The sequence below is a fragment of the Gallus gallus genome, chromosome 3 (genome assembly GCF_016699485.2).
Source record: "Gallus gallus isolate bGalGal1 chromosome 3, bGalGal1.mat.broiler.GRCg7b, whole genome shotgun sequence".
Classification (NCBI taxonomy): Eukaryota; Metazoa; Chordata; class Aves; order Galliformes; family Phasianidae; genus Gallus; species Gallus gallus.
This window is the reverse complement of record NC_052534.1, coordinates 41,749,100-41,764,153: the sequence shown is the minus strand read 5'-3', so window position 1 is coordinate 41,764,153 and position 15,054 is coordinate 41,749,100. Positions and strand designations below refer to the sequence as shown.

General features: G+C 42.4%; 1 protein-coding gene and 1 long non-coding RNA gene across 4 annotated transcripts in view; one reads left to right on the top strand and one right to left on the bottom strand.

The window, feature by feature from the left end:
• Window positions 1–9,220, top strand: part of KIF25 (kinesin family member 25) — a 32,342-nt gene extending 23,122 nt beyond the window's left edge. For all 3 annotated transcript variants that reach the window (XM_004935526.5, XM_040698607.2, XM_040698608.2), the window contains 4 exons: window positions 3,225–3,376; window positions 5,472–5,666; window positions 7,710–7,865; window positions 9,018–9,220. In XM_004935526.5, the coding sequence (XP_004935583.3) occupies window positions 3,225–3,376; window positions 5,472–5,666; window positions 7,710–7,865; window positions 9,018–9,175 (661 nt within the window). In that variant the 3' untranslated portion in view covers window positions 9,176–9,220. The remainder of the gene's footprint in view (window positions 1–3,224; window positions 3,377–5,471; window positions 5,667–7,709; window positions 7,866–9,017) is intronic.
• On the bottom strand, window positions 346–5,473 carry LOC107053039. Its single transcript, XR_006938658.1, has 4 exons — window positions 4,159–5,473; window positions 3,931–4,039; window positions 2,616–2,807; window positions 346–883 (listed from the first exon to the last, which is right to left on the bottom strand). It is a non-coding gene; the product is annotated as an uncharacterized LOC107053039 (long non-coding RNA).
• Window positions 9,221–15,054: the final 5,834 nt, after the last annotated feature.

The window sequence follows — 15,054 nt, the reverse complement described above, 5'->3', positions numbered from 1 at the left end:
AAAATGTTCTATTTTTTGGCCAGATAAATCTGTGAAAAGAAAAATCTCACCCTTATGAAACGTTTAGCGCAGTATTGTCGTGCTTTATGTTTCTGGGGGAAGAATGATGTTTTTCTTCACTTCTCTATCACGATGCTTGTCACAATCTAACCTATACTTTTCTAGGAGGAATTGGAAGTCAGTTATGAAAAGCATTTTCCTTGTCTCTGTGTTAAAATAAAACACATCTTCAGTAGGAAGGCAGTATTTTTATCTTGTGGGACATAATCACATAAGCAGCGACTAGTTCTTTGTTCATGTGAGTTCATGCTGTTCTGTAAAAGCCTTGATAAAAATACAGCAGTGTTCTGGTGGGTTACACAGACGTACTTTTATTCTACCTAGTCATACACATTGCTTTCTCTAGCCATTGAGCTGCTCATAGAAAATGGAATGCCAGAGAAGTCATAAAGTGCCTTTCTTCACCATGGGAACTGTATAAATCTCCTTTCTTTCTATGAAATAATAATCACTGCAATACTGTTGGAGGGTTTAACATTTTTCTCTGGGGTATGTCTGCTCTTCTTGAGGTTAAATATGATTTCCAGACAAATTCTGCACCCTTGATTGCACTCTGTACGCTTCGTAAGAGCATGGTATGAATTAAAAATGAATGGAGCTTGAAGTGATGAATCCTTTTGCCATCTCTGTCTGTATGATGCTGCAGGGTGGGTTTTTCTTGGTTTGTGTTCTTGGATTTCCCCAGCTGTGGCTCTCCTCTGACTTACAGCATCTGGTTAAGTCTCTGTCAGTAAAAAAGAAGAACTCCTTCAGAAGTGAGTGGTCTGGAGCCTAACCTCTTTGTGCTGAATCTTTCTTGAAGAAGCTGATCTCTTACTTTTGTCTAGAGAAGAAAGGAACAGTGTGACTCAGAAAAGAAAAACAAGTTAACATAGCGTGGGTGTGATAGAAATTAACTTTTTAATAATTCTTAATTATTGTATTTCAGTAACTAAGATGAAGTTCTGGATTCATTTATTAAGAAAGCCTACGCGCTTTCCCCATGGAGATTTTTATAGTGTGCAAGTGACCCTTCTCTTTTCCTATGCTTTGGGGAAGGGAGAGGTGAGGTGTAGCTGGTCTTGTGCCACAGAGAAAGGAATTACAATCTGCAGTAAGATTTCATTTGTATTTCTAGTTCATAAAATTGATGCAGTGTTTATTTCTCCCAGTTTTAATTTATGGTAACAGAACCTGGTGCCTTGAGCTAACCACCTCTTAAAAACATACTCAATCAATAAATACACTGTTAGAATGCAAATATAAATAAGAATATGGGCTTGCATCTCAATTACAATGCAAGCAGCAAAGAAGTCCAATTCATAAACAAGCTATATTGATAATTACATAGAAAGGTTAATAAGAAAGAGCAAATCCAAACAAAGTAAGAGAACCACTGAATGAAGCCACCCAGCTGCCTGAAATCTAAGTAAACAGCTGATGCTTTGAATAAAAACACATCCTCATTTGTGATAATATTTCATCTAGAATATAGTGGCCTGCTGGGTCTCACTGGCTTCCCCATATGTCCATTAAAAACAGTAGTCTCTTTCCTGCTAACACGTACATCCTCCCGAATCACGAAAACCTCAGTCTCGTTCTTCTTTTATGACTTAGTTGACTTTGGAGAACAATCTGCATCAAATTTTTAACCTAACCACAACAGGGTTTCTCTTTGTAGAACGTGGCCCTGGAACTCACGGTACATACAGCCCAGTAAGGCAGTAAAGGCTATTACCATCTATCCTGCTGAGAAGCTACCACTGTGGCAAGCATGCAGCACTGTGCTGGGGATGCTCTTTACCTCCAAAGTCAACTGCAGCTGCCTAGTAGGTGACCAGCACTGACTGCATGTCCTGAGGCTTATCTTCTGCAAACTCCAGTTAGAGCACAGCAGTCTATAGGCTGAAGTCTGTGTTGCAGTCATTTAGCTCCCACAGCCATGTTTTAGAGTGTAACTGAGTTACACAGGGAACTGCTTTTAAGTGGTTGCTTCTCTTTAAGTGTGTATAGGTATGGAGAAGCCAGGCGTTTCTCTTTTCTTCAAATGCCTTTGGTATAGCTCTTTTCTTTCTCTGTACTCTTCAAGTATGGCTCTTCATAGCATAAGTTGTATTTGTGCCTAGAATGATTTTTGCTGAAATCAGACAAATCTAAGGCAAGAAGGCCTTGTCTTTTAGCACGTGCTTGCTTTTGCTGACTGCAGTGATGTGGAACCAAGGCTGCAGTGGGCAGTCTGTCAGGAGGGGATTTAGGGATTCTGCCATATTACAAGGCACTCAGTAACCAGACTGTGATATGCAGCCATAATAATTTATATCCCCATTGAGAAACTAACAGTTAGGTGACGCAACTTGAGTGATTATTAAAGAAGACAGTGACATGAAAGGAGAATAAAGGCAATCTTGCATCATTTGTTTTTAACGTTGCAAACCTGCGAAAAATCATAGTGTTTTACTTAACCAGTTGATTTCTGTGTCAGGTTTTCTTCCTTCCAATAGTTTATAGAAGCAGTATGTCTTTCAACTGGAAAAGAAAACTGTTAGCATAAGATAAAACTGCCTACAGAAACTTACACTTGACTGTTCTGACACTGCTGAGTTCCACTGTTCAGCAAGCAGCAACTCCAACATTTTCTCAAAGATTCTGGATTTCATTCCAAGTATGAGCTGCAGTTTCCAAAGGTTCAGAATTATTTTTTTTCCCCTTAATTCTGTACTTCCAAAAAAAGCAGGAGCTACCTTAACATCAACTGGACAATTCCACATCTGTAAAACCAGAGATGCCAGGAATGTGTAAATCTGTCTTTTTTTTTTTTTTCCTATTTTTCTTCCCCAGAGCGTAAAGTAGAAATTTCAGTCACCCCTAGAGGTGAGATGCTGTATCTAAAGACCTACAAAGTTGGCAGGATGCTTCCTTCTTCCTCAGCACTTCCACTGCTACATCAGCTTCTGTCTTGAATTTTCATCCTAGACTACATAACTCCTTATGAAAAAAGCCCGTACAACAGCTGTTAGCACAGCTCAAAACTGAGATTAGTTTTCAGAGGTAGAGTTAAGAACAGTACAGGGAGTTAGAAGACCAAGGAAGTGTAAAAGCTGAAATTCACGTCTGAGCTGCCTGCTTCCTCACGTAATTTTTACTGTGAATCAGTTAAACCTTCTGCTTGTTTGTTTACTTCCTAGGACTGTTGCAAATGCATCCGAATTTTTGCACCTGGTTATCAAAGGCCTACAGCTAAGAGTCAGGCACCCAACACTGGTGCATGCTCATTCCTCTCGTTCCCATCTGGTGGTTACGTTGACCATAACCACAATTGTCTCTGGAGATAACTTCGGTAAGTAATACTAAAATACACCAAGAACCACTTGTTTCTGAAAAACAGTCTGTGAGGCTTTTGTATTGCTCTTTCTTCCTCTTTTTTTGCTTAATACGTTCCCTCAGTTATTCTCCTTTACCTTCTAAATGCTGTCTTAAAAATCTGACTGGTTTGATTTCTCGCTGCTAAAGGTTTCCTTTCATAGAAAGCTCTCACTTCACATCTCTTGACTTACAGAGTCCTTGACATTTTATAGCATGAAATGGCAAGCGAAGGAAATTTTAGCAGTCAGATAAATACTCAAATGGAGTAGTTAAATCAGTTTGTATGATGTATCATTTAATTATTCGTGATAAGTTTGAGGTAAAACTAACCATGTCTTTTAGGGGTCACCATAAGCTATCAGTGGGAGAATTATTATTATTTTTTTTATGTGCTGCCTTGCAAAAAAGTCCCTTCCGTTCAGAATGTCTTGAATAGTTAATAATAGGCCACTGTAGGAATAGACAACATAGTCATCTTAGTGTGGCTAAACCTGTATTTCTACTTCTCATTACCACACCAAGACTTACCAGTTTATTGCTTTAGGGATAACTTTGGCTTTTGAGGGTTAACTTTGTTTTCTTTTGCTTATGTTGCAATTAGACTGTTTCCAGTGCTGTGGTCTGTCTCCTTCATACTCTGAAACAACAATATGGTTTAAGAAAGTGGAAAATATTTAACATTTTTTTCCCCTAGATTGCTATCGGAAATTAAACCGACAATATTAGCAAAACAGAACAAACAGTGCCCTCACTTACCTGCCGCCCTTGCCAAAAGACACAGTTGCTTCACATGTTGCAGTTTTAACATCCCAGATGTTAGCTCTATCCAGGTCCAGATGCTTGTCAATCAGGCAGATCTTACTTCTCAAAGCACAGTGTTTGCACTGTAGCACAACAGCCATCTTGTGTAGTCCAGGATTCTCTTTGCCATTTCTACATTCAACGCTATGATACCATGTCATCTGGCAGCAGAAGTCTACAGATATGTCTCATTTATGGTGAAGACAGATGAAGGTGAGAAATACAGGTTAAGAAGCAGCACTGCAAATGGGATCTCACTGCAGCAGTTTGACAGTGCATTCTGTCTATTTACAGAGAGCAATTCTGGGTCTAGGTGTAATTGTCAGATATCTCAAAACTGGAGATCTAAAATCACTAAATATAAAGTTTTAAGGCCTGTGACTAGTTGTGCACTGAAACCTACAGCTGACAAACAGTTCTGCTACAAATCTTCTAGAACTGTGTTTTAGAAACATCTATTGTTTGAGGAGAGCAGTTACTTTGCTTCTTCATCTCAAACTGAGGAGGATAAAGAACATCTATTTTTTATTACACTGTCTGTCCTAAAGCCATTTAGCTAGCTTGTGTATTAACAGCCTAGCTGGAGAGGTATGGAGCTCTGCAACCCAGTTCAGTCTGCTCTTTACTGAAGTTTTGCAGCTGTAAACTTTGTGTTATTGCAACTAGACTCTTACATCCTCTGAATAGATTCTCCTGACTCTATTACCTGTAACAGAGTGTGTGCCGGAAAGCCCTAAGCCCTGTCCTTACATCCTGCTAAGGACAGAATGATGGAACCAAAGAGGCAGGATCAACCTTTTCCCTTTTTCTTCTTTTACTTCAGAACACCATCAGAGAATGTCTCAAATGCTTAGAAACAAGGCTTCAGAGCTTACTGCTCCCAAACATCCAAAATTGCACTTTGTTTGCAGTCAATCTAAAACATGAAAAAGTACCTCCTGCAGTCCTTAGTGGATTCCTCTGTCTCGTTTCCCACAGTGAAGCGTGAGTGATGGGGATGTTACATACAATACAATCTATACCAAACCTTCTTACCAAGTGGCATGATGGTTTTGATGAGGAAAGCCTTAAACAAGACTGAAAAAGTCATGCAACCCGCCTATGCCATTGATTCTGGCTCATATAACATTTCAGTTTAGAACAGCCTGAAATAGCAGATACTATACTCCCTACTGATAACCAATTTCAGTGCCAGTGAGAAGCTCTTATTTAGTTGGAGGGTTTTTTTTTTTAGTTATTTAGGTTTTTGTTGTCCTCCAATTTAACAGGTACTTCATGGGAAGATGAACAAATCAATCAAAGACTGAATAAGGAGGTTTCCTGCTCCTATCCACAAAAAAGAGACAGTAGATCTACCTCTTCTTCCAGAGCCTCTTCACCAGCACAACTTGAAGCAGCTGAGAAACTGAAGCAAGTCAAAACTAGACTGCAGCTGGTAGATCTGGCTGGCAGTGAGTGTGTAGGTAAGCAAACATGTCTGTTTATGACAAAGCTGTTAGAAATGGTGGGCATGGATCCTCCCAGATCTGAATTAAAACATTTCTCTTTAGCACTTTATGTATGTAGGGATACATGCTACCCTGCTTTCACACAACAGATCCTGGCATAAATGAAACACTGAGGCCTGACTGTTCCAGTTGGAGGCTGGTATGGTTTTAACTGAAAAACCCAACTGAATAAGCCTGAAAGAAACCCAGGATATTTACCCCATCACAGGTATATTACTGGTTCAGACTGGTTTTATTAGGCCCACTTTTCTATACTGAAAATTACCATGCCTTTGTACAGAAACATTTAAAGTGCATAAATTATTTAAATATTACACATCCGTAATAATTGATACCGCTATTTTTCTGACTTATTGTGGAGAAAGTCTTGAAGGAAGTTAGTATTGAAAAGAAAATATTGTTTTTGTTGTTTCTTCAAAGCGTTTTCTTCCTCCTCCCCTCCTCTACACACACAGTAATTTCAGAAACTCGATTATTTCCTAAAGGGCAAGATTGCTTACCAAGAAAAGCCATGCAGCCAAACGTACCATTCCAGAAATAATGTTTTGATAACTGAACCAGTATTATGAAAGAGTCCTTTACATTACTGCCAAGAGTTCTTGCTGTTCTTCACTGTTAAACTTTTGTTCTACAGAAAAGCCTAATATAATACAATATTTTTTCATCTGCTCTGAGCACTGGAAATTGTTTGGTAAACATGTAATTGAGCAATAGTGTGTGGGTTTGCTCTCTCGGTTCAACCAGGACAAACATTTACATGGTTTAGGGCTCTGCAGGCTCACTTACACATCAATATTAGATGTGGTCCAGCACTTGTGGTAGACTAACCTCTGCCATTTGGCTGCATTGGTGGAGATTTGAAAATGCCAGACTTACTCTGGCATGAAAGAGTAGGACAGCTATCAACTCATAATTGTTTTAAAATGTAGACAAATAAGTGAGCAGAAGTATGGCAAACATCACACACACTTAAGATGTACATCCAGCACCTGGCCTGGCTAGCTCCATAGCCATCCTGGATCATTTACCTGAGTTACAAGACAAGTGATCCATTTTTTAGCAAACTCACGTTCAGTTTGAGAACAGATATATACTTTATGGATGTTCAGCTGACCAAATACAGATCTTAGTAGTTTAAACTCTAGCCTCTTAGCAGTTTCCTGTTTCAGAGTGATATCTACTGATTTAAGAGTCCCTCTTTAGCTTAGCTTAGGAATGGCTGTAGAAACAGACCCAGTTACAGCAGGTCTGAAACATCCTTTCTCACATTGTCCACCCAGTGGCAGGGTTTTCCAAGCTGTTTTGCTCTGTTGAGGTTGCAGCACTTTCTAAAATTAATGCAACTTGATGTGTAGACAACACCCTTGCTTGGGGTCCGTATGGTTAGTTACATACCAACATGGTAAAAGATCATCAACCAACTATAATAAATCATACCATAAAGAACAGCATCTTGCAGACCTACATAACCCCTCATGCTTGAGACTGCCTACGCAATTCTGTTTCTGCAGCTTATGCTATCAGTGCCACTCTTGTTCTTCAGAAGCAATAAAGGCTGGGCAGCTGTTACAAAAAAAAAATGGTGGAACACAAAAGTCTTCTCTCCCAAAACACTGTGGACTGGTGTCTTCAAAGCCTGTGTTGTCTCATCCAATCTTTGGTTCTTCCTGCTTTCTCAGTTCCCTAGTCACAATACATGTGGAGCCAAGGTATGTAGTACAACTGAAGAGACCAACTCTAACAGGAGATGCTACAAAGGTTCAGGCACTGAACCTTCTTTGACCTTCCTTCAAAAGAATACAAATACTGAACAATGTGTTGGCAGTCTGGGGTACACAACCACTGCGTCTTGCTTTTGGCATAGGTGGACTGAAAGTCAGAATTTGCGTTTTGAAAGCACTGTGTCAGAAGCAGATGATACAACACCAGAATTTCTCACACGTTACATTTGAAGCATGCTTACTTACTTTTACCATTGCCTTTTCTGCACTGTATTAGGCATGTCTGGGGTGACAGGCGCAGCACTGAGAGAAACATCGTGTATCAACCGCAGCTTGTCTGCCCTAGCAGACGTCCTTGGAGCAATAGCAGAGCAGCGATCTCACGTACCGTATCGAAACAGCAAGCTTACGCATCTGCTCCAGGATTCAGTAGGTGAGGGATTATTCTGACTTCTGTTTAACAATAGAGATTTCATCTCCCAGTATTTTCTCTTTCATTGTTGTGCAGAACTGGAGGATGATCCCATGTTGACACTCCTCCTATCTGGATCCCTGTTCACAGGCTTTGGCTTCAGAGCAGTGTGAGTGCACTGCTGCTTTCCAAGGTTAAGAAGTATACTTGGAATAATCACATCTCTAATAGGATAGTAAAGGGCAATGATTGCATCTCACTGGCATTTCATGCCATGTGTACTCTTAAGATAAGTATCCTTCTACATTCCTTAATATTCTGGACTGTAGGAGAAAGACAAAAAGAGGGAGACTCCAGAACATATGCCTGGTGCTATACTACAACTTCTTTTGTATTTAAGTCACCTCTTCTTTTCTAGCTTCTCATCTGTGCAGACAAAGTTTTAGGGCAAACGTAATTCCTGCAGCACAGTCAGAATAGTAGCAATCCATGCAGTAGTCCATTTTTCGTCAGCCAGAAAGCATCAGCCCTTATGCTTTCAGTCTGCAGCTTACAGTGACTGAAGTAATAGTCCTTTGGAGCTGCTGAAAGACTATTCACTTGTGCATGAACCTCTATTTTTCCCCTAGTGCTGGGGTCCATGCTGTGAAAGGGGAAAGCCAAAGAAACAAGTCTAGGAGCTAAGCTGTATGGGCACTGAGCCTGGTTTCAACTGTGTCTTGCGTATGACCTGGTGACACTGTTTAAATGAAGTGCTGAAAGTGGCACTTTCCTTGTTTGTTTACTCAGTCTCTGAACTTTTAATAAACGTGTTTTGCATTACTGTCATGAACGTGGCAAGCAAATGTCACACAACGGAGACTGTGAATTTTCTGGAATTTGACAAATCTTAATGAAGTGTCCAGATCCATAACTACATACAAACCAACTGGTGATGTTTTAAGGGAGAAGAAATCTACATTACAAATTAGGAAATGTTTATTCTACTGGAACAAACATCATATAGTTAGATACAGGCTTCCTTTTAAGGACTTGCCTGTTTCCAACAGCCCTCTTCATGTCTTCTGCGAGGGCAGTATATGCCAGTTGCTATGTAGATTAGTACATACCAGTGCTTAATTTACTGAAAATGATTAAATAAATGACCATATTCTGTCTTTTTCCTGATTATAGGGGGTGATGCTAAACTGCTGGTGATGCTGTGCATCTCTCCCAGTCAGAAGTACTTAACAGAATCAATGCAGTCTTTGGGATTTGGAACTCGTGCTCGGCAAGTTCAGAGAGGACAAATCAAGAAAAGAAATCTCCCTGTGCTGAGTAAAACAAAATAATATTTAAGACTCCTGTGGATTAAAGTATTATTAATGAGTTCCTCAGACTGAAATGTATATTGTTGTCCTAAAGCCATTCTTTTAGATATCAACTGCCAGATAAAATAAGCAATCCCCAACATAGCATTAGTAAGCCATAAACCTGCTGATAATGTTCTTGCTCCAAAGATAACAACAAGTATTGACAACAGCTACCAGCTGCGGTGGAATCGCATAGAAATAAATCGGGCTTTTTAAGAAAAGCTACTTCAAGATGTAGTTTTGGTGATGAGTTTCCTTTAGACAAGTATAACTAAGTCAACAGATCCCCCCATTTAAGATGGCTCGCTTCTGAAAGGCCAAAACTGCCCTCTGTTTTCTCAGTAGAAGACAGGAATCCGAATAGCATTCCAGTGTTTCAAAGCAGCAAATGAAATACTTCCTCACAGCTTAGATTAAAACAAGACACATCATCATGGCTTGATGTAACATCTAACTTGGATGGGGCATCCCTGTCAAAGGGTAGAAACGTAAAGGAGTCCATCAGCTATATTGAACACAGTGCTGTTGTCAAATTTCAGGTAATGAAATAATGGCAGTAGTGAGATGGAGAAGAAGGACTGAGGCTCCGACTGGTATCTCTCTGGAATGTAGCTTAGGAAGCAAATGAGGGGTTACACAGCTCTTTGAAAACACACTTATGGTAAATGGTTGGAGCAAATACCAGCTCTGTTGAGTTCACTGATGGGTACAAAATAAAAGCAAAATACTGTTAAAAAAAACCACAACTCTGACTGCTGAAGGAACCTGAACTACAGATCTTAATGGCTCATAAGAATTAACTTGTACAACCATTTTAATAGCAGCCTTGCTTCTTGTTTCATTTGCATTTCTGAAGTTAACCACATCACAACACTGAAGTTGTCTGCACATTATAAATGCTTCCCATCCATCAAACAAATCAAACAGCAAGAACCCACTGCATGACGACTGTCATCCTCTCAAGGGGCTTTTACATTCATTCACCAATACTGAAACAACAGGGTTTGTGAATGAATTTACGCTGATAGAAGTTTGAAGGAAACTTAAGCAAGATGAGAAGTGGTTCTGAGGTGAAAGCTGGGTTCACACAACATCCGATGTGTTTTACGCGCTGCTTTCTTGCTCAGTAGAGGTCTTAGGATTCACTCTGAATTTTTACCTCCAGCAAGGACTCCACCTCTAGACTGAGAGAGGTCAGTGATAGGTCACCACCAGAAGGCTTGAATTGCAGTGGCCTGCCCAAAAGGCTGAAGTTTATAGTACTCCTAGTCACTTAACCTTTGTAAGCGCAAATATTTACCCAGAGATTATATAGCATACTATTATTGGAATTTCACCCTTGAGTATATAACAGCTGCTGCTGTGTTGCATGCAGCACTCCAGTGCTCACAGCATTGGCACTGCAGCTTGGAGAGCTGTAACACGTTCTCCTAAAAAAAATATCATGATATGGTAAACATCTCAGCTTTACTCAGTTCCAGCAGTACAGAAGGACAGAGGACCATATAAAGCTCAATAGTCAATAAAGGAATCTCAGATAAGAAAGTATCAGACTGAGGAATGTTGGCCTGTTAAATGAAACGCAGGAGCAGACAGTGTCAAGCTTGCCTTAGTCAAGGCATAAGGCACTCATAACAGCAACTACTAAATCAGCCAGGATTAGAGCTCTGTAAGAGGTTAAGTGACGAGAGGAGGTCAGCTGAATCCATCAGCACCCTGAAGTTCCTCAAATGTTTTTGAGGATTTGGCACTAAGCGTTACTTGTAATGAACCGTGCTTTGTTTTCTGGAGCTCCTCTTCAAAACTTGGCATTTATTTACCACCTGGGTGATGGGGAAAGAAGAAAAAGAACAACCAACCATCAATCCTTATTGTTAAAGCTGAGAACTAAAACCTTCAAATATCAGCAAACTACAAAAGTTTAAGTTTCTACACTAACACAAGCTCTGCCAAGCCGTGCATAGGCAGCATTCCCTATTCATGTTTTCCTTGTCAGCACAGTGTGGTACTCTGAGCTACACAATGAAGTGTACGGGATATACAGGCAGTGACACTGATCTTTTGATAGAACAACTTGCAGTTTGGGAATTTCATAGGTTACAGAGAGTTGATCTCTCAATCCCAGTATCAGCTTCAAGGCACTGAAGGAAAGAAGGGTAGAAGGTGCAAGGCTTCACCCCAGCACCTAGAGTTTTGCTCTGTCACACCTCAGGCTGTCCCCTTGCTCACTGCAGCACACAGTGAGCCACGGCACCGCACAGCCCACCTATCTGTCACAAACTGGGCTTCGGATGCTCCTCTAGAATTCCTTCTCTCAGACCAAGCTCCAAGTCCTAATATCAACAAGTGCTTGTTTAGGTAGAGCATACAGATGTGCACATGCACAGACCTATACAAAGTCAGCAGAAGTCTAGGCATAGAATCAGACAAAAGCCTTCAGGGTACAAGTCCAAAATGGGGCCCCAAAGTACGTTTCTCAGTAAGCTTATCACCATAGATGGGACTTACTTCCTCCAGTTATCACCCCCCTTGCAATAAGAGGAAAGGGGACTGCACTTCTGGCAGTTTCCCCAGTGCAGCCAGGGAGTCCAGGCAATGTGTTCCAAGCCCTGACTCCCAGCTCACCACATCTGGAGAAGTTGGCTCCTCAAGGACCTGATTTTAAAGGGTATGCAACCACTGGGACATCTCACTTACGTCAACCTCAGTTCCTACTTCCGTATCCAGTTCTGACATTACACCGTGCAGCTCTGGCCCAACACACCTTCCTTCACCCCTTGTCCTGTCCCCAGTCACCTGCAAGGCCCAGCTCCATGCACAGGGATGGCAACGTGCAAGGAGCCTGAGCACAGCACGTCGCACGGCAGCTGCTCCCCATTCATCCCACACAAGGACATGTTCTGCCTACAGGGAATGCAGGGCAGCTCAAAATACTCTGTCTGCAGACAAGCCACTGAACTTCCTTGTGGCCTAGGAGTGCATTTGGCCAAGACTGAAACAAATCCTCAACCTATGCTGAAGTTGGAATATGATTAATTTATTTCATTTCCACGTGTGGCTTCATGCCTTGGCAGCAGCCACACCACAAAGAGAGGCTGCTCTTGGTTATAGCCAGGCTAGAGAAGCCACGATTAGCATTGGAAGGTTCACAAAAATGTTAATTTGTTATTAAGTAGTCATCATTGCCGAGTCCGTTTAATGAAGCAGTTTTCCAAGCCTCTGCAGAAGGCACAGGCAGGACAAAGTGGTGATCGGAAAAGGCTCCCAGCTCCTGCTGAGGACAACTAGGGGCTTGTAGTCCCTTCTCCCCCTGTGGGAAGCAGCAACGTCTGCTGACAAAGAGCAGACAGCCCTGAGCATTGAATGCTTTGCAGCCTCTCCCAGACTCAGCTCAGCTTTTGGGCAGTCCATAAAGACAGCCCTGGCCAGCCAGAAACACAAGCCACATACCACAGACAGGAGGGCAAAGGGTGAGCTAATTGAAAGGCATGACTGAGGGGAATCATTGCACAGAAACTTATTATTTTCTTACTTTTTATAAAGCAAGGTTTTGTCTTGTAATATGTTTACCTTTTTATTTAGTTTATACAAGAGATAAAATTTGAGCTGATAACTCATCTTTGCGCTCCACTGCAAATCCCTCTTCGAGCTCTTGGATGGGGAGTTTCTGACAGGTTGCTGGAACAGCCTCCTTGCTTCGTGGTACAACTCCTTTCTGCCTGTGTTTTTACCAAGATTCCAAGAAAAGGGATGATCCCTTTTCCCCCCACAACCAAGAGTTTGAGATGGATCAGACACAGCATTTGGAAGAGTAATCCCAAACTCAACACTTGACTAACTTGATGTGATGCTCCAAACCCACACTGTGGGTTCAGCAGGACATTTCTGAAATGCTTATGTGATGAAACGACCAAAGGCATTCAAACATCAACACTAACAGCTCAAACACCAGGACCTACATTTGGCAACAAAAAGAGAACTGCAAAACTATGCAGGCAAGTATTTAGCATCAGCCTCAATAGAAACAACAGGAGAAAACCCAGGCCACTGCTATGTACCATACCCCAGTCACAGGAGTTCTGCCCATCCACAGATGTAGGCTTAAGACACCCTCCTATCGTTTCCCTGGGGAGCCAGGCTAAGATGCTATGCTCTTCTAGCTCCTTCAGCCTCCTGCTTGCAGGCACCCCCTCCAACATGCGTCCCTTCTCGCCCTTTTTCTGTAACACGGAATTACTGTCCTGGCAGGGCTGAGTCAGTGCCCAACTACACTTAAAGGCAGGCACCAGAAGGAGTACCATTCCCTCTCATTTTCCTCTGGTCTTCACCAAACTTCTTCCCTCTTCTAAGCAATGACCAAAAGCAAAACAAAAAGCCAAACCACTGCTATAAAAAGCTTTGGAACCACAGCAGAGGCTTTGAAGATTCAAAAGACAGAAGATGGTGCTTCCTCCCTCACTTCAGGGGACAGGAAGAGACTGCAATGTCTGACCACAGCAAGCTCTATCTACACCTGCACCAGCTTGGCCTCCTGAACAAGGAGAGAGGACTTCGGGCAGATACACTTACAACTCACAAAGCCAGGCACAAGCAGCATGCAGGATGCCCACAGTCAGCCATGTCCTGGCTCACGCATGGTGCCACCATCACAAGTCAAGGAAAGGCCTCACAGCAGGCTCCCACGTTCACGTCCCAAGCTTCACCTTCACAGGGCTGCTGGTCCACAGCTTCACTTCACCTGGTCCACAGCTCTCCCAGGGGAGCCCCACACACAGCAAGACAAGAGCCGCAAAGAAATGATAGAATACAGACATTAAGAGGTACAATAAGCTGCAGCCTAACAACACAGATCCTCTGACGACACAAAGACTCCTGTCGAGGTACTACTACCACTCTCATCTATGCCACTGCTACCTGCACGTTATTCCTTCAGCAGCACATCTAAGTTCTAGGGAGGAGCCAGTGGCTGTATCAGTAGGCCACTCCAGGCAGGGCAAAAGGAAGAAACAGCTTCTGTGCCCCACTACAGTAACTGCTTATGACTTCTACAGAGAACAGCACTTCAGAGAAATTGAAACGCAAACAAATCCCCTTCCACCACTCCCAGGTGGCCTCTCCTTACCTCTTTCCCAAGCAGCTCACACCAGAACCTACTGGAAACTCTTCTCGCTGCAAATCTGCAAAAAACCCCTCCTCTCTTCAAAGAACTGATTTCCTCTGCTTTAATTGCACTCATCTGCAGCACCCTTCACCTGGCCCTGCTACCAGCTGCATCAAGGAACCCACCTGGGCTTCGGGCTGCTAAGATCCCGGCCTGTGAGTGGAGGAGAACTGCTCAGGGATGACACCAGGAAACCCAATGCTCCTACAAGCCTGGGATCATGGAATCACAGTATGCCTTGGGTTGGAAGGGAACTCAAGGATCGTGAAGTTCCAGCCCCCTTGACACAGGCAGGACTGGATGTGACCCGGCTGCAGGGCCTGTCTTAAGGCGTCTTAGCCTTAAAGGTATTGAGTTGACCAAGTGCTTAGACAGTGCCTTGGCAATGCACAATGTAGGGAAGTCACCTACATGAGCTCCAGCCCTGCTCTGCTGGACTGCAGAAAAAGAGAGGATAAAACCAGTAAAATGGCTCTAGGGCTCTCCTTTCACATGTTAGCCCTCACCCTGTGTTTTTCAGCAGTAATTCAGCTTTGGCTCTTAAAGTGGTTTGCACTGAAGCAAACTGAAAAGGAAAGTCTTGTGCCCTCTCTATTATTTGCTAACATTAAGCAAAATTGCATCCAGCTGTTCCCAAGCAAGCCCTGCTGCTCATCTACTGCCGCAGGACGTGGCGAGCTGCGTGCGTATGCTTGTA